The sequence below is a fragment of the Synchiropus splendidus genome, chromosome 19 (genome assembly GCF_027744825.2).
Source record: "Synchiropus splendidus isolate RoL2022-P1 chromosome 19, RoL_Sspl_1.0, whole genome shotgun sequence".
NCBI classification, from domain to species: Eukaryota; Metazoa; Chordata; class Actinopteri; order Syngnathiformes; family Callionymidae; genus Synchiropus; species Synchiropus splendidus.
The window spans coordinates 4,774,136-4,798,647 of record NC_071352.1 but is presented as its reverse complement, the minus strand read 5'-3'; the positions used below and the strand labels follow the sequence as shown (position 1 = coordinate 4,798,647).

The 24,512-nt window shown below is 42.7% G+C and overlaps 2 protein-coding genes and 1 long non-coding RNA gene across 5 annotated transcripts in view; 2 read left to right on the top strand and 1 right to left on the bottom strand.

Moving 5' to 3' along the window:
* Positions 1 to 24,512, top strand: part of LOC128751070 (beta-galactoside-binding lectin-like) — a 31,288-nt gene that overhangs the window by 3,613 nt on the left and 3,163 nt on the right. The window contains exons 4-5 of one of the 3 annotated variants that reach the window (XM_053851851.1): positions 41 to 200; positions 304 to 578. The exons of 1 other annotated variant lie outside the window; for it this stretch is intronic. In XM_053851851.1, the coding sequence (XP_053707826.1) occupies positions 41 to 200; positions 304 to 450 (307 nt within the window). In that variant the 3' untranslated portion in view covers positions 451 to 578. Of the gene's footprint in view, positions 1 to 40; positions 201 to 303; positions 579 to 24,512 lie in introns of those variants that run through there. One more of the 3 variants, XM_053851850.1, reaches the window with a different exon arrangement.
* LOC128751075 (uncharacterized) lies at positions 8,522 to 10,673 on the bottom strand. The gene is made up of 3 exons (XR_008413219.1): positions 10,385 to 10,673; positions 8,877 to 9,056; positions 8,522 to 8,797 (listed from the first exon to the last, which is right to left on the bottom strand). It is a non-coding gene; the product is annotated as an uncharacterized LOC128751075 (long non-coding RNA).
* LOC128751068 (beta-galactoside-binding lectin-like) lies at positions 22,390 to 23,450 on the top strand. Its single transcript, XM_053851845.1, has 4 exons — positions 22,390 to 22,471; positions 22,619 to 22,698; positions 22,799 to 22,973; positions 23,054 to 23,450. Exons 1-4 carry the CDS (start codon positions 22,466 to 22,468, stop codon positions 23,201 to 23,203), a joined length of 411 nt encoding a protein of 136 aa, XP_053707820.1. The 5' UTR covers positions 22,390 to 22,465; the 3' UTR covers positions 23,204 to 23,450.

The window sequence follows — 24,512 nt, the reverse complement described above, 5'->3', positions numbered from 1 at the left end:
TGGCATGACAATGGACTTTTGAGACAGATTTCTGTTTCAGGATTTCACTGAACATCTGCTACAGTGAGCAAGACATCGCTCTCCACGTTAACCCTCGCTTTGACAACAACACTGTGCTGTGCAACGCATGCCAGAAGGGCTGCTGGGGGGAGGAGGTCTATGGAAAAGGGTTTCCTTTCGCGCGGGGAGTGGCGTTTACTGTGAGTAAACTGCTTCAGAGATTCATTCGGTCTGTTAAAGCAAATGTAGTATGACGATTTTCAGCAGAGATGGGAAGATTGATTCTGTTTTTTTATCTTGTAGATTACTGTCACTTTCCTCCCCGAAGAGTTTTTGGTGGCTCTACCAGATGACAGCTTGATCTATTTCCCCAATCGTCTGAGAGCAACGGATTACCCTAACTTCTTTTCCAAGGGAGAGCTTTCCATTGAGAGCTTTGAAATTAAATAATTCTCCTCAACACTCACCACAGCCACTGTGACTTCACAGCTGACCTGAGCATTTACATTCAACACCGAACTACCAATGTCATGTGACTGAATGCATTAAAGCTCCTTACGAAAAGACTGGTGTTTCCGTTTGACTTTTCTGAGCTGAACAAGCTCAATCTAACAGCGACAGACAGATTCACAGTTTCAACGTTTTCCATACTGTCTGTAAGGTTAAACATCCATTTAGAATTAGTCTGGAACATTTGTTCAGGACAGAACTGGCGAGGCGAATTCATGACTGACTGATCTTTTCAAACTTAGCCAGCTGATGTCACCATTGGTTAGTAATGTAGCTTGCAGATTGTGACCTTGAAATATGAGCACTGTTAATAAATCTTAGCTGATATGAAATTATTATTTAGCAGGATTTACTTGCTGCGTAAAAAGATGATTATAAATGTAAAGAATTGCAAATGAGGACTTGCCAAATCTTTTGCTACAGTATTTACAATTTAGTTGATATTTCTTCTTCCATTTGAAACTGAAATCTTATCATTTCTGTTCCTTATTCCCAAACAGTGGGTATGTGTAACTGTGTGTGAGGTCCGAAATGTTGTGTGTTAACTGTAAGCGGCCTTACGGGCTAAAGATTGAAAAAAAGAATGTGTAATATTCCTGGAATATGTTTTGTGGCAATCGAGTGTTTACATTTTATGTAGTGTGGCGCCATCTGTGGTGTGTTTGTTGTCATTGATGGATGATGTCACTTATGTGGGTGAGATGAGAGGAACAGAGTTCTGGGAAACGAAGAAGCTGTTCATAAAATGTCAGTACTTTCCTCGTGGGTCATCCAGATCATTTCTTGCAAGGACTCCAAGAATAAGACAGAACTTCTTTCTGGACCAAAAGTGATTTATTTAACTGAGTAGTATTACGTTTGGCCAACAGATGTCGCCATAGAGTCGGAGAACAACCACGATCGTGACTCAGATGAAATTGATGTCATAGTTTTGTTGGATTGCATGAGAAATGTTAACATTGACCTTTCCATAACCATAAACTCGATGGCATATTTAGCAGCGATTTGCAGTTGGCAAATATTTCTTTAATAAAATCAGAAATTTGACGATACAGAAAGCATGGCACGTTCGAACATGAGATTTGAGTTCAGCAATAGACACAACAGTGATTCAGTGTGTGGGTACAGTCTGGTGAGGTCATTAGGAATGGTCCGAACCTCATCTTAATAACTCTTGCTCCAGGACTTGTATCTGACAGGGCCTTTGGTTCATGTCATAACTGCAGACACTTTCCTCGATTGCTCATTGAACCACTGCCTGTCACTTTGACCAGATGACACATGGTGACATTGACCACGGTTTCATGACAGCAGAGAAAAACACATCAGTCCAGCAAGGTTCAGACTTTTAAAATCTCAGTTCAAATCTAGAAGTTGCGTTTCCCTCAGCCACCTGGATAATGCGGTTCATTCACACAGGCGTTTAGCTCGATTGTGATCGAACCCGGTGTTGATCTATTTGTGTGATTTGGGAGCTTCATCAAAGCAGAAAGATGCTGAGCATGTACAAAAAAGCAGAAGTGTGGGACATGTGATCTCTGCAAATGGAGCCACCAGAACCAAACACAAATCAAAATCAAACGAGACACTTGATCCCATCACTGGCCAAACAGAGCAAACATTGTGGAACTGACAGTTTGCCGGCAGATACTCATTTTGACAAACACAAACATGCAGACAAACATGCTCGGTTAAGTGTCAAAAGTGTCAAGTGTCACTTCACTTACGCAGCATATTGGACCAGCGAATTCACTGGAAAGATTTGGGGTGTCCTGCTGATGATGCATAAACCACATCCTGGTCTGGACGAGGGTGTGGTTTAGCGTAGCGCTAGCTACAGTGAAATTTTGCAACATCAACAAATGCATTTCAAATGACAAAAATGATGATGCTTTGATTCAAGTTTCTGTTCCACAAATGCTTCTGTGCGATTGTTTTCAATCAGGGTGTTCAGCTGCTGCTCATGCCGTCCGAGTGAACGGTAGCTCGCACCTCACGATTCCTGTCTCACACTATACGATCCGACGCGACTGCATACACTGTACGTCTACGTGGGACAGAAAGGACTCTTGGATGTGGATCTGCAACACAGGAAAACAAAGAAATCGAAGAACCACGAGCCAGAACAGCAGAGTCAAGCTGTCCAACGCTTCAGCGATCACAGTCACGCCATCCGTAGTTACATTTTCAGAGCACGTTGAAACCCAATTTAACCTCTGTTGCAGGTGTAGCGAGCACAACACACCAACACAACAGCTTGAACAATGATAACGCACAACTGTTTAGACGTTACTGATACGTAAAATAGTCACACAACTGAAAAACCGTGTCCAATTGGACCAAAACTCGCAGAGTGTGTGTGTAGCCAGCTTCACTAAGAAACAGAAATAAAAATGTGACAAAAAAGTCAATACAAATACCAGCTGTATTTAAACAGCATGTAGACCAACGACACAGTTGGCTGTTCATGAGCTTAAAAATGTTATCTAATTTATTAATGTCATTTGAAACAATAAACAAATTCAATGCATTTAAATGGCTAAAATTAAGGGGATAAAACTGTATTAATCAGCCCAGCAATAGAGAATAAATTAGCTGCAGAGGCCGCTGGGAAATGAAGTACCCTGGGCCGATCAGCACTCACCTGGAGGTTTGAAGCACTCGAACAGGGCCGACTTGTCACGGGCGGTGCAAGATGGCCGGTGGTCGAGGAGGCTAGTGTTAGCTTAGCCTTTTTGGCTAGCAAACACGAAGCCTGGACACGGGGGGGGCCTACGGAACCGGGCTCTGGCCGGTACGTAGAAGCTGACCCCGAGTGTGAAACCCCGCATGCAATAAAGGCATCAGACGAGACAAGATACTTCTTCTGTGGTTTATTAGCCGAGAGGGATCTTGGGCGCTTGAGAGCGGGTGTCCTACCGCGGGGAGCGGATGCCAGACCGGCGAATGAAGTCGAGGGCTGGGGACCCTCGCGGCGGCGGAAGGGGTCCTCTCTGCCGACTCTCTGGCCCGGACGTTCCCTGGAACGAGGCGCCGGAGGTCTCTGGGCCATGCGGAAGTGCTCTGAGAGCTTGGCCGATGACTTCTGGGTCTCCATCAACTCCATCAGGCCCGAGACGTTGGAGCCGAACAGCGTGTCATCGGAGATCGGCGCTCCGATTAAGTTACGCTTCTCCGGCTCCTTGAGCCCCGTCTTCCCGAGCCACAGGTTGCGGGCTGAGGGTCTGGACGCCTTCTTCGCGGCCTTTGCGAACAATGGTACCGAGAAGTCCTCCTCCTCCGGTTCCGCCTGGGCAGGGAGGGACACCCCAAGTGTCTCTGCTGCCTCGCGGAAAAGTTGGGGCATCTCGTCCATAGGGTACCTACTCAAGCTAGGTCCCGCCGGAGTACTCACGCCCTCGTCCACCAGCCCCGGGTCGTCGTCGTCGTCGTCATCGGGGAAAATCTTCAGGTGGACCTCCTCCTCGTAGAAACGCCGCTCAGGAGCAGAGCGGCAGGAGCAGGGGAGATTTATACGCGGTGGGTGGCGCCTTCCTGGGCGGAGAGCCAATCAATCGAAGTCTCAGGCCGAGGCCAGTGCCTCGATGTGGATTAACCAATTGCGAAGGCCGTTAGAGGGCGGAGCACATATGAAATAGAACCGTAAGCAGCCCTGGCTGATATGGTCGAAAGATCTTTTTTTTTTTTTTTCATCGATTCCCAATTTTGTATCAGGACTCAGAGTGATTTATTTAACTGAGTGTAATATGACCTTGCCCAACAGATGTCCCCATTGAATGGTAAAACAGCCGCGACAGTGACTCAGATGAAAGACGTCACATTCTTGCTGGAATGTATGTGAAATGTCAGTTTTAAGACTGAACTTTCTAACAGACACAATTGCATATTTACCGCAGATATATAGTTGGCAAATATTATTTTTAATAAATGAGAAATTTGAAGAGACAGAAAGCATGGTAGGATTGAACACAAGAGAAGAACCACGGAGAAGGGACACAGACACACTGGAAAACAAAGGAGGTGGATCAGGAAAAACTCCCAAACTCAAAGCGCATGGCAAAATGAGAGGATCAAAAAGGGGGTGTGTGACTTTCCTCCAGAAAGCATTGGATCGAAATCTGCTTGCATTCCGCTGCATCTTGCATCAAGAGGCGTTGTGTGCACAAACATTCCCATCAGAGTGATGAACCTTGTCATTGAGATGGTGAACAAGATAAATGCAAAAGCATTGAACCACCGTGGGTTCGGTGCATTGCTTGATGAAGGTGACAGAGAATATTCCGACCTCCTGCTAATTCATTAATATTGTAATGAAGCGTAACATGAGGCGGCATCGTCCAACAGAGCTGTCACGTGGTGCATCATTCTCTGAAGGATGCAGTGCCAGGAAGGTAAACATTTGATCATGAAGACTCAGGATGTATTTGTAGCCAACTTAGTCATTTTGACAGTAGGTTAATGGAGCTAATATAGAGACATACAGCGTGTCTCGCCTTCATTTCAAGGCTTACATAAGGCATTTCATTTTTTTGTGGCTCCACACTTAATGTTTTTTTGTTTTTTTGTCCAATATGGCTCCCCAGCCCAACATTTGGGGTTGCCCACCCCTGAGCTAACCACCGCCTGCTTAAGGGCTGTGTAAACGGTGACGGCACAAGTGCCGCCACTCGACATTGCCGCTATCTATAGAGACCAGCAATCCGTGTACCATTCGTTCATTTGTTTTTCATAACAAAACCAAAACTACAGAAACGAAAAAACAACCTGTTTTTTCATAGTTTGTTTCGAGGACCAAAATGAAAGAAACGGAAAACGAATCGTTTTTCCGTTTTCCGATTTTCTGCACAATTGGAAAATGGAAAGAACGGATAACGGGGTGATTCTTACTTTTTCATAGTTCGATTTGATGTTGACCGCGTCACCCGGAAGTGAACCTTCCAGAAACGCGAGTGCACAACGGCGGCAACCTCTCGGTGATCAAGCTCATAAAGATGAACGAGAACACATTTGTGCTGTTTAGGGAGGGGAAAAGGGTCACATTAAGGCCAGAAGACCTGAGTACAGAGAAAATAGGTGTCATTTTCCAGGTAAGTCGTTGTATGAAATGGGGGCGGGGGGTCCGTTACTTATTAACTTTTGTGAAGCAAGTTTACGTCAAAGTTTCGCCGGATAGAGTGATGCCAGTAATGAGTTGGCGTTTTTGGGTTATTATAACCAATCCAACGTATAGTTATAATAAGTTTCATGCGTTGATGTTTGCTATAGTCGTCACTACATCCTGCAATTGTAGATGTTAATTTTGTCCCCCGAGTGTTGCCAACACAATTACTGCCAAACCATAATGTTCACTATGAGTGTAAAAGATTCTTGTGCAACCTTAGACCTTTGATTATCCTCACGGTATGCACTCACAGATCAAACCATAAATCATGTTATATTCATGGATTACATTACACTCATTACACCTGAATCATAACCATTCTGAAAGCGACAGGAAGCATTTGTGTGTACAAAAATGAGGGGAGAATTGAATTGTTTCTTAAAATGCGCGTTGAAATCTAAGTAAATGAATATGATCAATGTCTAATCTTCTCTATCCTAAATACTTCTAGGTCCAAAAAGAGACCATTTATTTGACAGATGACACAAATGTGGCCATATTTCCTCATGATGACGGTGACTTCATGTGCTATGACCTCACTCGGAAAGGTCATTATGAAGTCCATGGCAACAGCACCTCTCTAGAGAAGCTGCCCAGGGAACTTTCATCTTGCCAGCAGCCAGTCAGATTTTCTTTTCACCGTCCACCCAGTGCAGCTGCTGGCTCTGCGTCTTCACCCTGGTCAAAACCTTTGTCAGGTGATTTGTAAGAGAAACCCTATTCACAACAACTTTCTTCTAAATATTTTTTGTCGGTGTCTTGACTGTTTGCTAGTAATTACTTACTACCCACCCCACAATTGAGCTGTGTTAATGCTTGTTTTGCCAAAAACCTGATGACCCCAGTCATATATTGAGTGGCTAATGTTGTCACTGTATATTCACTGACTGACTGAGAAGTCAATCCGAATATTATCAAAATCACTCCTTGTGAAAACTGTTTGAGATAGCACCTTGCATCAAATAACAAATTGAAAAAAAAACAAACTTTCCATGTGTTCAAGAAATTCTAAGTTATTGTCATTGTTCAGGAATGTCTTCATTGCTGATGTCGTCAATGGAAAGCTGGAGAGCAGCAAGATGGTGACAGTCCGCTTCACAGAGTTTGAGGCCTGTGTTGCAACAATCACTGACAAGGTGAAAGAAGCCCTCGGAGAACAGGAGCCTGTCATTTTGACTGATAGTCAGGGGAATAAAATAATTGATTCGGAAGGAACAAGAGGTAAGTATAATAAAGTTATTATTTTTGTTCTAATTATCGCGGTTTAAATGTAATATTTTCTGCACAAACAGTTCACATTCTTAATAACTGAAAAAAGTGCATACACCCAAGTGATATTCGCACAAAAGGACATATTTTAATAGTAGCTCTGTACTTTGGATTTGTTTGGAAAAAAAAAAGAACCTACCTTTAAGATATAATTAATCCACTGGGCAGACTATACATGGTTGAAACATAACAAAACATTTTTTATGACAAAGACTAATCTTATTTATTCTTGTCAGGATCAGTATACTGGAAGCAAAATTCCAGGAAAGTATTTGCAGTACCTGAAGCTCATCTGCTCCAGGTTAATAAGAGGAGGCGGCTGAGGTCAGAGAAGACTATTTTACTTTTTTCGATCGATGTTTGTGTTAACTTTCATATGATGTCCACATAGGGTTCTGATTCTGGTTTAAAAAAAAAAAAAAAAAAACACTTTCTTGTGATGAAATATGGCTTAGTTGGGACCGTTTTGCTGCTCCTAACGAGGTTGATGTCAAATTTGAGGGTTGAAACTTAAAAATAACTGGGTCATTTTAATTGGATATTAGTTTGGATAAAGTTAGCCATTTATTTTGGATGGTTATGTTTAAGGGTGAGAGGCTGGGGAAACCAAGGAAGTCAATGAAAAACCTCTCGATGTCCTCACAAGGATAGAAATATCTGTTTGTGCGTGTGGTTTGTTTTTTGGGGCGGTTTTCTCCCCTTTATGAATTTCCTGACTGCAGCTTATCTGAGGAATCTGAAGTGATTGTCTGTCTATGTTAAACATTGAATTAAAATGCTCTTCAGTCGCAGAGAAGATACTGGCCTTCAAGAGGTTGTAGCAGACATTGAAGATGTTGTGGAGGCAGCCCAAGGATTAAAGGAAGTGTCACAGATTATCAAAGATCTCAGTGGATTTGGTCATTCCAGGATGACGACAACCTTGTCTCTGTCAGAAGCCGAAGCAGCCTCTTTAAGAGAAATCTGTAGCTGTCTCGTCTGTAAAGGTTGGTACCCTTAAATTTATGAATCAACATGGACTATGACGCACTCAATACTACACTGCTCTCACTGTCCTGGTTCTTATACAGTCAAAATGATATGAATTGTATGTCTAATAAAGCTGATTAAATAATGTTTTTATCTCCTTACCAAATGAAATTTTTTAAACTTTTTTTTTTTTTTCATTTTTCTATGAACTCACAGGTCTTTTAAAACGACCAATGTTCTCCACCTGCTGTAGAAGCCTGATGGGGTGTAAGGTGTGTATAACAGAGTGGTGCAAAACCAGCACTTCCTGCCCCAAATGTCGTGAGGACGATTTAGAGGACAACATCCATGAAGTGGCTGGACTTGGTGAGGCCCTGGCACCACTGGAAAAGTTGCTCCTGTAGTAGATATAGTTTTTTATGTATAATTTAGCACTGTGTTTTGGAAAACCAGATAGTTCATGTTAAGCACTTTGTTTACATGGTTTTATACTTATCATTTTGTCAAATAAAGAAATATGCAGTGTTCTAAACTTGACTTTTATTTATAATTGAGCTCACTTATTGTTTGGCAAGTACATACAGTATTAACAATCACTCTGCATGCCTTCCAGGTACAACAGTGCTTCTTGAAACATACTGTGGTCATTGTTCACAACAGAGTCAAAAAGAAGAGAAATGTCAGGAATCCGCTCTCCTAACAGCTGCTCAGCATAAAGTCGGCCTTCCTCTGATGAAAATGGATCAGAGCCAAAGGATGAGTTCCAAGTCAGGGACGACCCCAACTCCAGCTCATACGTTTGTGCTGCTTCACCAGCACTGGGCAGCATCTCTGGGGGAATTCTTGCTGCACAACCACCAGCAGCAAGATCGTTCGGTATCCCCCTTCCTAAAATACATGAATCATTTTAGTTGCGACAAAATTGTTTTGAGATTCTACAGCAGCCAGTGTAGTTATTATAACTTACCAGGGATTCTGTGTGCATTCCACGACTGGACAACCCTGCCAAGTCCAGTTTGACTCACTTGACATGACAGATTGGAGATACAAAATTCAACTCTTGATCCAGCAAGTGAACAAGAGCTTGTTTTAGGGGGTAGTTCACTCGATTATGGACCTCTGGCCAAATTCTTTCAACTCGTAGGTTCTGTTGAAAACACAAGAAGATATTTCAGATTGTAAAACATTTGTTAGAAACCCATATCAGAAGACATTGGCCATGCAAGTATAAGATGCCAGCTATGTCCTGGGGGTTTGGTCTGCTTGCAAAATGACATCATCAATGAGCACAATCATCACCTTTTCACCTAATTAGTAGTACTAAGTTGTCCCAGTGCCTCCTTTTGAATTTTGATATGACAGAAATATGACATAATTGGAGAGGGGAGATTGGCCCACATGCACCAGAGGACTAGGGATTAGATTGCAATGCTCCGCATGGCAAAACACTCATTGTAAAACTAGGCCCATGGTACAGGTTCTGCCTATATAATCCACCAAAGAGTACCTTGCACCAACCGTTTTTGGAAGGAATTGTTGATGACAGTAGCAGCAATGAAAGATGGATTGAAGGGCAATTACCAATGACGTCAGATTTTATATGCATTTGATTCCTTGCAAACTCTTTCAGATTTTGGGATAGAACATGTATTTTTGATTGTGAATAATTTTTTTGTTAGCCGCGAGAGTTACTTTTGATCTTTGGATGTACTGTCACTAGCAGATCAAAACTCACCCTAGAAGAAGTTGTCTGAATGTAAGGTAGCCTGTTGGTGTTGTGTCTGTGTTGAGACAACTTCTCTTGAACGTAAAGGGTGAAGAAAAACTCTCTGCCATGATCAACTCTGAGCTGGTCCCACATGCCATTGTTAGTAACTGCCGCCCAAACAAAAACAACAGTTTAGCAGTTAAATACAAACAATAAGACTTGCGCACCGGAACTTGTCTTCTCCAGATTGATATGAGGGACCTGCTAAAAATGGAAATAATGTAACAGATTTAATGTTAGATAAATGGTGTTCTGAGTTCGATGTTTGTTGTTTCGGTGAGAATTATTATTTTAATTTGAAAGGCTATCCCGGAAGTATTCTAATCATCCACACTATGAGCTTGACGCAAGTTACCGGAGTTAAGCAATTTAATTTTGGCGTTTGACTGAGTAGGGCACAAGGTTTGTATATGTTTCCTCTGTGACTTGATATATTTTGTCTTTACTTTATTGAGACGGACAGCATGTGGGGAATATTTTGTTTTAGTGCGTTTGGCTTTCGACTTGACAAGCATAGCGAACTTTGCTAACGGTATGGGTCTCATTAAATACGTGTCAAATATTTTCCGTTTATCCGTTTGTTTCAGCTCTTACGGTGATTCACCTTCAATGTTCGACGGCGATTAAAGCAGAGGTGAACATCAGTTGGAGAGACGGCTCATCTTTTTATTTCAGTCAAAGACGCCACAAATAACATGAACACTTACTTTATCAATTGAGGAAATGACTGCTACTTCCAATTCTGCATCGGAAACATGTCCTTTTCGTCTGAGCTGGTGCCGATTGCAGAATCTTCTGACTGACATTTCGGAGCATCGTAGTGCACCCATCTGTCGGAGTGCGCTGGCAATTTCGGCATGCGTCCTTCCCTCCTCAGAAAGTTGAAAAATTAGGTCGGCGTTATCGTCCAGTCCAGCCATGTCACTCTTAATGTTGATCTTGAACCACGTTGCGCTTAACAGTGAGTCGGTAGAACTCGCGCGTAACAAACTTCAGTTTCCCGCACCTAAACTTCCGAACCACATGAGGGCAGACTGCTGAGCACTCGCGTTTCTGTAAGGTTCACTTCCGGGTGATGCGGTCAACATCAAATCGAACTAGTACAAAAAAAAGCAACAATCACCCCGTTATCCGTTCTTTCCATTTTCCAATTGTGCAGACAATCGGAAAACCGTTTTTTTTTTTTCATTTTGGTCCTCGAAACAAACTATGAAAAAACAAGTTGTTTCTGTAATTTTGGTTTTATTATGAAAAACAAATGAACGAATGACACACGGATTACCAGCGCCTCTGTGTCTGTCCTTTCTTTGCCATCACATTCACCCCACGGCACGAAACGAAGACAAGACAACTGATCAGTTCTGTAACTGCATCAAAATCTTCTATTTTGACCTGAACTGAGGCTTGGAACCAACAACAACTCAACTGAAGCATGGTTTCCTGAGAAACGACCACTGCTTCATTTGCTTCATTTCTAATTCACTTGCTTCATTTTTTCACCAAATAAATGTCACGCATTGCAAATAAAAAATATTTGCTTCATCTGACTGAATACTTTCACGCTGCACAAATTCATCCAGCAATAAATAGGTGTGACACAATTAGGTAAAACTGAAGCACCTGGAAAGCCACTCTGGAGAATAGAGAAGGAAAAAGACAGGAGACAGAGGGAGGGCAATTTCAATCGTTCACCACCTGGGGGCAGTCACATTCACACTGGAACTGTGGTTCAGATTGTTGGGGAAAAATCAGATTGGAAAACGGTCTCAAACCTCTGACGTGGGTCGCATGCAATGAAAATGTAACTGCACAACACAACCATTAAAGATGAAAAGAGCTTGTTTTTTTTCATAATATACAAGAAATAACAATTAGAATCACTATCCATGATCATTCTTGCACAATATTAAAGTGAAATTTCCCTGAAAGAAAAAAAAGAGGTCACATCTGGGCAGACCCACGTCTTCTCTGATCCAGGTTACTAGCCAGGTGATGGACCGGGAAGTCAGTGTGGAATAAAACGTATTGATTTTCCTTTTGGTGGATGCATTGCAGCACAAATCAAACAGGTATTTCACTTGCTCATGAGGTGATACTGAGGCAGGGCTTCACTTCAAAGAGTGACCACAGATTGGATGATGTTTTCCTGAACTCATTTTCATGATTGTGTAAGACGGACCTACAAACATTTGGTTTTTAAAAGAATATGCAACAAAATAAATGAGTGATGCACTTTTCATAATATTCCTACTCAATCTGTGACTTTATACAATTTTATTACAATGTTTCAGAAATAAGAATGGAGATTTTTAAATGACAAATCCACCTTCACGAACGCTTTCAAGAAGACGCATTGATCAAGCAGTTGTGTGTGGCTTCACACACAAAACAATGTTCAGTTTTTACACAGCCTAGACTACCACATCTATTATGGAATGTAAACCATGAACAAATAAAAATAAAAACACATTCACGAATAAGTAAAAATGTACATTGAATTTTAGCTACTTCTCTGCATTCATTTTCTGTACATGTTGAAAGCATGGCGATACATTTATCTTTCACGTCGACTCACAAAAGGATATACACTTAAAGGGAAAATATATCATGAGATGAAGCCAGTCAGGAAAATGATGACTGAGCTGAAAATGATTTCCAGCACTCAATTTAATGACACAAAATGATGTGCTGAAGAAGCGCAGCAGACACTTCGCGGGGGAGATGTTTAGAGCGAGTAGAGAAAGGCTGTTGTCTTTTCTTATCTAGGAGTGATCAGATCGACTGGGAGGGCTGATATGACCTGATTGATTCTCTTCTCAAGAAATTCAGACATCAAACAGGTTTATTACTCTTCGCTTCTCAAGAAAGATTATAAAGACAGACCATATATTTTATCATGCTTTTACAACCTCGGCAGCACATTTTGATGACGGTCAATAAAAGTAAAAGTTAAAAAGTAAATTCTTCAGCACGGTCGTCGACCGCTGTGGTGAATGAGAGCAGTCACTCCATGGCGTCTCATGATGCCGTGTCTTCAGCAAGGACTCACTGCTGCAGTAAAGCATGTCAGTTATCACACGGGTCGGTAGGTCATGTAATGTTGTGGAATATGCCTTTTATTTTGGAACATTGTTCAACTACAGAGGCTAGACTTTGATAGTGAAGCAGATAACTAATTTGTTCACGTTTCCAGACCGAGGACTTCCTGGTGTGCCGCAGTGTTAAACACATTGGTTGAACACCCTCGCATACCCTGTGAGTCATGACTGTTCAAAATCAGCGAAAATATCAAACAATGATGTGAAAAACATTTTTACGACAGCAGCCATGGAATTAATAATGTATTCTAAATTATAAATAAAGATTTCTGAGGGAAAAAAGTGTCCCAAAAAGTTGAAAAAAACACTAGTTTCATGTAAAATAGGAAAATAAACAATTGATTATTTGATATATATTAGAGCGAATATATATAGTCAAAACTGTGTTGCACGTGGCTGCTGAGGTCAGGAAAGCATCATCAAATATATGGCCTGTCTTTGTAATCTTTCCTGAGAAGTGAAGCCCTGTATCAGTAACACGTCTCGTGTCATAATCGAGCGACACACCTGTATGATACGAATTTCTTGAGAAGAGAATCTTTTTTTTTTTTTTTCATTCCACTTCCCGGTCCATCACCTCTGTACTAACCAAGATAAGAAAAGACGTGGGGCTGCTGGAGGCCTTGTCCCGTTGCTTATCAGCAGTGGGGCGTCCAACGCCACGATTAAGGCAAGTTTTGAGTCACAAAAATGAGTGTAATAAATGATTTATAAATTTATTCATAAGTCTGTTTCATTAGATTTGTGTGGTTGAGTGTGTGCTAACGATGATCATCCTTATCAGGTGATGCTGTTTATCTGCAGCGGCTCCTTGTGAACCGCAGCCACTTCTGGACTCATTACCGGGATTGAGGTGTCACACCAATGTCGATGGTGAAAGATGCGACGACCCGCGGGAGCGTGACCTGCAAAATTGACATCATCTGCTGCCTTTGAGGAGCCAGTAACGGCCCCTGCTCACCACGCGACACGCACTCCATCTTCATTTCACACTCGGAGCGCCGCCACTTGGAGCTCCTGCCAAAGGATGCAGGTGCTCCAGGGGCGTCGAGGTCAGGGCTTGGAAACCACATGGCGGCGGAGCAAACCTACAGCCTTTCACTCGACACCCAGCGAGCCAGCGGCCCGCCTCACGCCCAACACCGTCTTCAACACACCAGCTCACGTGCTCAGTTATGTCTTTTCTGAAAAATCCTTTCAATATGTAAGCAAACCACCAGAGGAGACCAAACCAATGTCAAAGGCAGGTGTGACTGGTGCGAGTCTCATCTCCTCGCTCTCGTGGGTCCACGCCAAATGCACCAGCAGCTGATCGTCAAGGAAACAGGCTGTGGAGTCCGATTGATAAGTGCAGGTTTTAATTTCTCCACATCACCTCCATCACTGAGCAACAGCACTAGAGCTGCAGCGTGGGAGTGAGCGCGACCTTGCTTTTGGGTTCTTACATAACACAGCATCTCGCTGAGCCGGTGGCTAAAATTCAGACAGAATTATCATACCACGGACCACCAGGGTGCCGGCGATAACGCTCAGGCCCAGATCAAACAGAGTTCAAGTCGCCGCCGGACAACTTCCCTCTCCTCGCAGCAGAAAGTTGAGCTAGTGCAGCCATCTTTTATTAATCCGCGGGGGAAGCGGCGCCCTGCTGAGTCGGCACTATCCCCTAACCATCGTCTGGTGAGACACTACAGCCTTCATTACCGTAATTTCCGGACTATAAGCCGCTACTTTTTCTCGCGGTCTGAACCCTGCGGCTTATAAAACGATGCGGCTAATATATTGATTTTTACAGGGATATTCCAATCAATCGGCCACCGATTATGGAAGGCTGAACTGGTTGTGATCTGTGAATGCCGACCACTGCCTGTCATTGCCGGTCACAAAATCCGATCACATGTGACAGCAGCCGTTCTGATGAGGCACCGCCCGCGGTTTGTGATGCGTCCGCTCCTCCCTCCCGACTCGCCACTCGCTTGGCAACGGCGTGTCTAATGCGGAAGCTTTTTTCAGTCTGTCATGTCAAGTTTGCATCCTGCAGCACATGCACGTTAAAAGGCATCAACGCCACGAATTCAATACGATATTTAAAACACCAGCACTTGACAGAGCACAGAGAGTTTTCTGGTGCTCATGAAAGTGAAACTGCAGGAACCAGCGGTCATTCGTGACACTCGCCGGTCTGAGCGTGACGTTCAGAACGCGAAGCATATTGCCCGAGAAATAATCATTCATTTCACCGCGCCAGATGAGCAGCCTTTCTCAGGTGTCGTTTTAAGACGGAATCAACCGCGGCCGAATCCGCTGCAGTCTTGTGTGTGTCAGATGCAGCGTTCGTCCAGAGTGAGAGCTTTCACGAAAGACGTTGAAGACAGCTGCTTCAGCTGAGTGCTCTCCCTGTCTCTCGGAGCATCCCGAGTTTTTAGAGTCTAATGAGCATGCTCTTTGCTGGCAAAAATATTGAGCTTCGTCACATCAAACCGATGACATCACAGGCGTTTTATTTACCTTTAAAGCGCTCAAATTGCGCTGTTTTCGCCCGCGTGTCCGCAGCTCTGCTGACAGAGACGATCTACTGGAGGGTGAAAACAGTGCTTTCTGAACACTTTAAATGTAAATAAGATGTGAGGAGTTCATGACTGGAGTTCAGAACATTGGCAAGATTGTTTCATGAGTCAGTCTCGACACTGGACCCCGTTTTCAAAACTAGTACTAGAGGATCGCTAGAAGTGATCCTCATGCATTTTCTGTGGCACAGACAGCAACGGTGCACCCGCGGCTTATAGAGCGGTGCGGCTTATGTATGAACAAAATCCATTTTCCTTCTTAGATTTGGTGGGTGCGGCTAATATTCCGGTGCTCTCTGTAGTCCGGAAAATACGGTAGTCGACAGAAAGTCTATTTCAGGCACAGCCAACAACAGTGCTGCACGTCCTCCAGGGGTGGAAGCGTTGGAAGAAATTAAAACTGAGTCAGAGGTGCAGCATGGAGCTCCAGACAACCAGGACGCGTCTCTCACCGGGACTCCACGTCGCAAAGACATCTTCTCACAAAGTAAATACACTTCATCAAAGTACATGCTGGAGTCCTCTGAGATGGGCAGTAGCTGACACAGTCGCAGTACTGGGTACTCCTGCAACAGGTGGAAGTAGTCCTACTAGTACTAAGTGCTGGTACTGTAGACATGTTTGCAAATGAAAGCAGTGGCAGAAAGAGAAAAGGTTGTCATAAAAGTACTAGCAGTCAGCATCATTGTAGCAGTATCAGTACCAGGGGCAACAGAGTTAGCGGCAGCAGTATCAGTACAGCAGTATGGAAGTATCAGGATCATTATAACTAATAATAGTATAAATAATAGAAGTAGTATCAGTATAGCAGTATCAGTATATCAGTGTATCAGTATCAGTATCAGGGTATCAGTATAGCAGTGAGGAGCAGGAGCAGTCAGGAGCAGGAGCAGGAGCAGTGAGGAGCAGTGAGGAGCAGGAGCAGTGAGGAGCAGTGAGGAGCAGTGAGGAGCTGTGAGGAGCAGTGAGGAGCAGTGAGGAGCAGGAGCAGTGAGGACCAATGAGGAGCTGTGAGGAGCAGGAGCAGTGAGGAGCAGGAGCAGTGGGGAGCAGTGAGGAGCAGTGAGGAGCAGGAGCAGTGAGGAGCAGTGAGTACCAATGAGGAGCAGTGAGGAGCAGGAGCAGGAGCAGTGAGGAGCAGGAGCAGTGAGGAGCAGTGAGGAGCTGTGAGGAGCAGGAGCAGTGAGGAGCAGGAGCAGTGGGGAGCAGTGAGGAGCAGGAGCAGTGGGGAGCAGTGAGGACCAATGAGGAGCAGTGAGGACTAATGAGGAGCAGTGAGGAGCAGGAGCAGTGAGGAGCAGGAGCAGTGAGGACCAATGAGGAGCAGTGAGGAGCTGTGAGGAGCAGGAGCAGTGGGGAGCAGTGAGGACCAATGAGGAGCAGTGAGGAGCAGTGAGGAGCAGTGGGGAGCGGGAGCAGTGAGGAGCAGTGAGGAGCAGGAGCAGTGAGGAGCAGTGAGGTGCAGGAGCATTGAGGAGCAGGAGCAGTGAGGAGCAGTGAGGAGCGGGAGCAGTGAGGAGCAGTGAGGAGCAGTGAGGAGCAGGAGCAGTGAGGAGCAGTGAGGTGCAGGAGCAGTGAGGAGCAGTGAGGAGCAGGAGTTTCCAGGTGTTAACTTGTCAGTTAACTGACAACAGTTAACTGTCACTCACAGTCACAGCATGAGTTTGACTGAGGCTCACACTAAAATTGTGAAATAATACTTCCAAACTAGCCTCCTAGCTTAAATAAAATTATTTCATAATTATCAGAACAATAAACAGTTAAAAGTAATGACATCATTAAGACTAACACTATATACAGTTGTTCGACGGAGTAGTTGCAAAAACAACAGAGAATGAGAGTATATTTTATGCCACAACCATAAGAACGATTTTGTCTGGAAGCAACAAGAAACATAATCACTCATTCCACAGCTACTTGTTAAACATTAATCCTGTTTGCAGAAGATAAAGTCACGACTCTATAGGGTGTGGTGATGTCACTCTGAGTGCAGGACCGTCCGTGGCTCTATAAATTGAGCTCAGATTAAAGCTGAGGCACTGCTCCACAGCATCTCTCCACATCTTCATCACCATCATCATCATGGCCGTAAGTCCTGTATTTCTATTTCTTTTGCAATGATTGTTTTGAGTCTAGTTATAACCTCATTGATCTTTTTTCAGTAACGCTGCTATGAACAATTGTGTTCTTTTTGTATATAAAATAAGCAGTAGAAGTGGCACGAGGAGACAGAAGATGCTCTCACTGGTGCACCTGAAGAAGTGCCAGCTTCACTGTAGCTCCAGTTCAATTTCCAAAGGCACTCAACTTGGTCTCTGGCCCCCAGAGACTTTGTCTTAGAGTTGGTCTCTGTATGTTCTGGTGTCAGTCTCGAATTAGATTGTGTCGACACTGATGTAATTGTGACATGAAGGTAAATCAACAAAATTACACCCTGAAACAGAGAATTTTAAGAAGTAACGAATACCCATTTCTCCACGGTCAGTCACTCTGACATCAGTCAAAGTTATAGGGTGGGCCCCGGACCGCACTGTGCCCATGTGTGCAGTGCCAACAGTGTTTACTTAGACGAGGATGGGTTCATCTTTGAGACAAACCTGATCAACTGGGTAGAAGCTGACCACATTATTTTCCAAAACCCTGGCACCATTACCTCCACTGGGGTATGAGGAGAGCGGATGAGCAACATATGCAGTTTTCTCACAGAAGACTGATCGTTTTGAAACATGTGAAATGCTTTTTAATTGGTTCAAGTCATGACACAGATGCACAAGGTTTGGTTCTGGAGCTGGGACTAGATTGAAAACACGGTCTGTCATTGATCTGAAAGAGCCATGAATTGGGGCTCAGTGACCGACGCGAGCTATTGTGAAGTCAAGGAGGTTCTCCTGATGTCAGCTCAAATGTATTCATGTCCACACAGGAACTGAGGACCAACAACATGCCCTTCAAGGTCGGACAGACCATCACTGTGACAGGAATTCCTGACGCTGATGCTGCCGATGAGTTAGTGCTCAGTTAAACAGTTGAGTCTTGACCAGATGGAGCTCTGACACAGATTTCTGTTTCAGGATTTCAATAAACTTCGGCCCCAATGATAAAGACATCGCTCTCCGCATTAACATCCGTTTCAGCACCAACACCGTGGTGTATAACTCTTACCAGGGTGGGGTGTGGGGCCAGGAGGTCTTTGGAAAAGGGTTTCCCATCAAGCAGGGGGTGACCTTTTCTGTGAGTAAACTGCTTTAGAGAGTCGCTCATTCTGTTGAAGAAAATGCAGGATGATGTTTTTCTGCAGTGATGTGAAGATTCATTCTGGTCATTCTCTTGTAGATCACCATCACTTTCACCCTTGGAGAGTTTGTCATTACCCTGCCAGATGACCGAAGTGTCCGTTTCCCCAATCGCCTGGGGGGAACTGGGTACAATTATTTCTTTTCCAACGAAAAAGTTCGCATTGAGAGCCTGATGGTGAAGCAATGAACCTGACCACAGCCACTGTGACTTCACAGCTGACCTGAGCTTTTAGATTCCACACAGAACTACAAATGTCATGTTTCTGAATGCATTAAAGCTCCCTACGAAAAGACTCGTGGTTTGGTTTGACGTCTTCTGAGCTGAGAGTTGATGAATTTAAATGAACATACAACATTCTAGTCAACTTCAACATATCTGTGTGTTCAGACCAGCTCTCAAATGTTTTTGTATCCCACTGTATTCGCAATAGGAGAAGAACATCAATGTATTGGTTCATTTTCTAATCTCAACCTGTGACTGAGCAGTTGTATCACCCAGAGAGTCAGAAACACAGTTTCGGTGTTTTCTATATTCTATATAGCACTTGACTCGCCTGGATCATTTGTTCAAGATAGAACTGGCAACGGTCATTTCATAGAGGTTATTTCTATATTATTTTTATTTTCTACTAATATTATTATTAGTAGCAGTATTAACAATTATTATTACAATAATAACAATAATAATAATAATGGCGGTGATGATCACACACACCAAGTTAAAACATCCAGCGTTAAAAAGGGAATTAAACTGTACAATGAATATCTTACATAAAAAAATGAAGATTTCTTGTACTCAATATAATGAAATTACAATTGCATAAATATGTGCTGAAAAGTTTTTTGTGTGGTGTGAACCCACGTCTGGGCAGGTCCACTTCTTATCTATGTTGTTGCACTGGTGAATTCACAGTGAAAAACAAACACTGATTCGCTTCAGAAGAGATTCTAAGGAAGCATATCAACACAAATCAAATATGTGTCACTCGAAACAAAAGATTGACTGTTGCAGGGCTTCACTGCTCAGAAATGGCACTGTATAATATGACTAATTCTCTTCTCAAGAACCTGAGCTCCTGAGGAAGCGTGCCAGCACAGATCATGAACAGGTTCATACTGAAGCACATGCCAGAAAAGATATCAGACGACAGAGAGTATCAGACAGTGAGCCCATTCTTCAAAGGCAAAATCCAAACATGTACAGTGACATCTTCACCAGGAGCACTACTTTTGTTTAGACCTGGAAATGGTGTTCCATGTTTCGTGACTACCAGATTACACAACAGTTATTTGTGCTGTGAAAACGATTAAAATGATTGAAAGGCGAACAACCTGAGATAAACATCTTGCTGATGTAATTCATCGCTTCTCAAGAAAGAATACAAAGGACTATATACTTGGCAACGTTTTTTTGACCTCAACAGCCATTTCGCAAGTCAGTGGCTCCCTTATTGTGTAAGAGGAAGCTAAAATATTATGCTTTATTGTTCAATTATCAAGCAACCTCAGTTCGAGAAAACACATTTTCAGTAAATGATTATATTTTTCTATCTATTTTGTCAATGATAATACTTTTGTTTGAATATCTGATCATCATGAATCAAAGGAATTTTGTGAAACATGACTAATGATTTTTGACAGCAGTATAACATCTTCCATGGGAAAAAGAAAATGCAACTACAATTTTCCAATGCGAAGCCTCTAGAGGGCTGAGCACACTGAAGTTTGTCATCACCCTGCCAGATGACCAAAGTGTCCACTTCCCCAATCGCCTGGGGGGAACTGGGTACAATTATTTCTTTTCTGATGAAAAAGTTCGCATTGAGAGCCTGATGGTGAAGCAATGAACCTGACCACAGCCACTGTGACTTCACAGCTGACCTGAGCTTTTACATTCCACACAGAACTACCAATGTCATGTTTCTGAATGCATTAAAGCTCCTTACGAAAAGACTGGTGTTTCCGTTTGACTTTTCTGAGCTGAACAAGCTCAATCTGACAGCGACAGACAGATTGACAGTTTCAATGTTTTCCATACCGTCTATAAGGTTAACATCCATTTAGAATTAGTCTGAAATATTTGCTCAGGTTTGAACTGGCATGGCCTCTATATTTCACTAATGCGTGTCAGAATAATTGGGCCAGCAGATGTCACCATTGCTTTGTCAAATCACTGACAGTGCGACAGTGTGATTGTGTGACGCAGAATAATTTCTACATCCATAGGTTTATAATCAATACATTATTTATTTAGGTGGATATTGAATATGATTTCATTTCAGTCTAAAATGGTGCGCATCTGTCTTTGAAGAGAGCTACAAATATGAAACGCAGAATAGGAGGCGTGGCACAAATTCGGCCTGCAATAAGTAGGTGTGGCATACAGGAAGTTAGTACAGCGATTCTTCACCATGGGGCCGGCGCCCATCATTGGGTTGTGAGCGGCTCCTAATGGCCGCTAAAAGTTTTTTTGTTCTACACCTTTACACGCTCAGTTTTAATACATTAGCCACGTATGGTGGCAGTAGTGTGTCACTGAATCTTCTTTAGAGTTTAAATAAAATATATTGATATGATATTTAGACATGGTTTCGTTATATTTATTTTATTTTGAATTGTATTCAGTTTTTTCAAGTTTTTTTTTTTTTTCAAGTAAATTTGATGAATATGACTTGCACCTGGTTCTGCTGCTAACTTTTCCATGACAAATAAACATCTTTGCGATGATCACATGGTTTCATGTCATTTCACAAGGTTTTGGTTTGATGGACTCTCTGGTCTACCAACAAGGTACCAACGTTCTCGCACCCTCAACAGCCAATGAGCATGTTCAGTGGCTGTAGTCATTTCTGTGATTGTATTAGCAGAAAAGAAGTGAAACAACACTCAAACTAGCCTGCTAAAACCATTTTCCAACTCATTTTCTAATGTAATAAACAGTCAATAAATCACGGGGGGAAGCAGAGATGAAGGGCCAGAGATACGACAGTACTGGCAAAGTTCCTCTTCTTTTAGACAGTGATAAAATTGTCCACAATACATAAGAGTCACGGTAATTTAAAATGTGCATGTCAGGTCATGTCTGCAGCAACGTGACGGTCAATAAGGAGTTTAATTCAGCGGCTGGATACGGAGGTTCACTGGTGTATCATGCAAAGATCTAAAGCACAAAAATGAATAAATCTAAATATAATGTGAATAAAAAAAAATATTTACCCACATTTATCCTTTTTAACAAGTGATGGAAGAGAAGGTAGATTCACATCAGCACTCACAAAATCTTAATTAAGCTAAAGCATATCATCATGCAAAGGTAAGTGAATCACAAATTAAACGAATAAATAATTTCTTGCACTCCAATTGGACTAGGACTAGAGGAATTGCTGCACACAACTAAACAATTTCAAGCAATAAATGCTAGCACTAACAACCTAAGAGCTCCGGTGACTTTCTCCTTTGTGAGATCACTAAAGTCTATCTATCTAAACACTAAAGAAACAATGATAAAATGAAACTGAGGGGGTAAAACTCCAGCTGAGTAATTGCATAAACACCAAAGAATAAAAGTATGTTTTATGCAACCACCACATCTGGCAGTCTGGCAGCAACAATACACTAGTCACTCACTGCCTTTCACTAGTTACCACAGCTCCTTGGTAAACATTGGTGCTGTTCGCAGAAGACGATGGGAGGAGCGACCATTGGGTGTTGGTGCTGTCACTCTGAGTGCAGGACCCTCCTGGCTCTATAAATGAAGCTCTGGAAAAAGGTGAGGCACTGGAAGACTTTCAACTCACCTCTGCAGCATCTCCCCACATCATCTCCTCATCATGCTGGTGAGTCCCGTACTTCTCCCTCATGTCCATGGATCTGACGCTCAAAAACATCTGTGTTCCTTTATTTCCTGTCCTTGCATCTATGGTGATCAGGTTTGGTTCTGGATCAGGGATTCACTTGAATTTAATATTGCTTTACATGCACAGCCTCTGACTATCACCAACGTACCTTTCATCTTCGGACAGACGTTGATAGTGAAGGGAGTAGCAGACGCCAGTTCCACCAAGTGAGTGATTCCAGCTCAGACCAATGATACTATCTTGTTTTCACCACAGCTAGCTGTCTTGCCAAGAGAACTGTGGTTTTCGCAACGACTTGTGTTTCAGCTTTCAGTTGAACATCTGCCCCGATGAGAATGATGTCGCCCTGCACATCAACCCCCGCTTCAACCGCAACAATGAGGTGAAGACAGTGGTGTGCAACTCATACCAGGGCGGCAAGTGGGGGGACAACAGGGTCACCGGGAAAACGTTTCCTTTCCAGCAGGGGAAGGAGTTCACTGTGAGTTAACTGTTGTGGAGATTCACTCTTTTAAAGCAGCAAGATAGAAGTGAAGACTCATCCTGTTCACTATCTTGTAGATCACTGTTGCCTTCAGCCCTCAAGAGTTTGTGGTGACCTTACCAGATAAATCCAACATCCATTACCCCAATTACATTGGTAAATACAAGTACCCAGTCTTGATCTTTGAAGGAGAAGCAAGCTTCACAAGTGTGGAGATTAAAGAATAAAACTCAAGTTTCTCCGCAGCTGAGCTTCAACACTACTTTACAACAACATGTGGCTGAATGTAGTAAAGCTCCTTAAATAAACAGTTGTGGTTCTGTGTATCTTTCAATTGAGTATCAATGAGTGTACGATCAAACCAACATAAAATATGTGAGTGCACTTCAACAGACCTGTGTGTGTGCAGACTCTCTGTGTGGAACGATTTCGTATTCACAGCAATCGGAAAAAATAAAAACATCATTTCAAAAACCGTTTGTTCATGTCTGAACTGCCATGCTAATACAGCAGCGTTTTAGTTGTGAAACAAATGAGTGTTATATTCTAGTCACTATTTGTCAATGCATAACTCATCACACCCCAAAAAAAAACACATTTATTGAAATAGAGTATGAGGATAGACATAATTATGACTATGATAATGACTGATATATGCAGTGCAGCTTTAGAATGTCAATTTTAACATTTAACTTTGCATAACCAGATTTGTTTGGAATAGTCGAAAGCCGAGAACTGAATGTTGAAGAAAAACTTTAAACAGTTTTGAACAGCACAGTAAATAACTATATATTTTACAATGAAAAAAAAACTTTTTTGAATACAAAAATTATTAAGTAATATGTGGCATCTGTCAAAACCATTTGAAATGAAAAAAGACAGGGAAGCTTTGGTGTGAGTGAAATTAGAAGGCAAAATGGGAGGACATGGAACACCACGACAGGTTTGACAGGAGAGACAGACAGAGGGCAATTTGTTGTTGAGAATGTGGTGAGGTGAAGCTGCAGCTGCTACTAGTGTGGACTGAACGGACAGCCACAATGGGGAAACCCTGTTCCCTAAATGCTGATGTGAATCCTGGTTGGACGAGGATTCAGAATATGAGAGGAAGATGAAATCAAACCGAGAATATTTGCTGTCTGTGCTCGTGCAATGATCGTAGCAACACGCAGCAACATATTGAAATAAACAAACTGGTATATTTTTACATTTGGGACCTGAACTTTGAACTATAGTTCATGATGAACACATCGCAACGCTGGGGAAGTTAAAGTGGAAAAAGCAGATTCTGTTCTCAAGAAATTGGCTGGTTGCATTGCAACACATTGCATGATACATGAACCAGACCTGTCACGCCATCATGTCAAGGTTAGTGTGGTAAAATTATTGAATGCCGTTTGTTATATGAATTATATTGTTGCTCTCATATGTTGCTCTGAATAATGACCACTGGCTCGTGAATTAATAAAGTGGTGAGTGAGTGTGAAGCCAGTGGAGAAAGCGTGCTTATTCCTTCACAAAACATCTCTTCTTCAG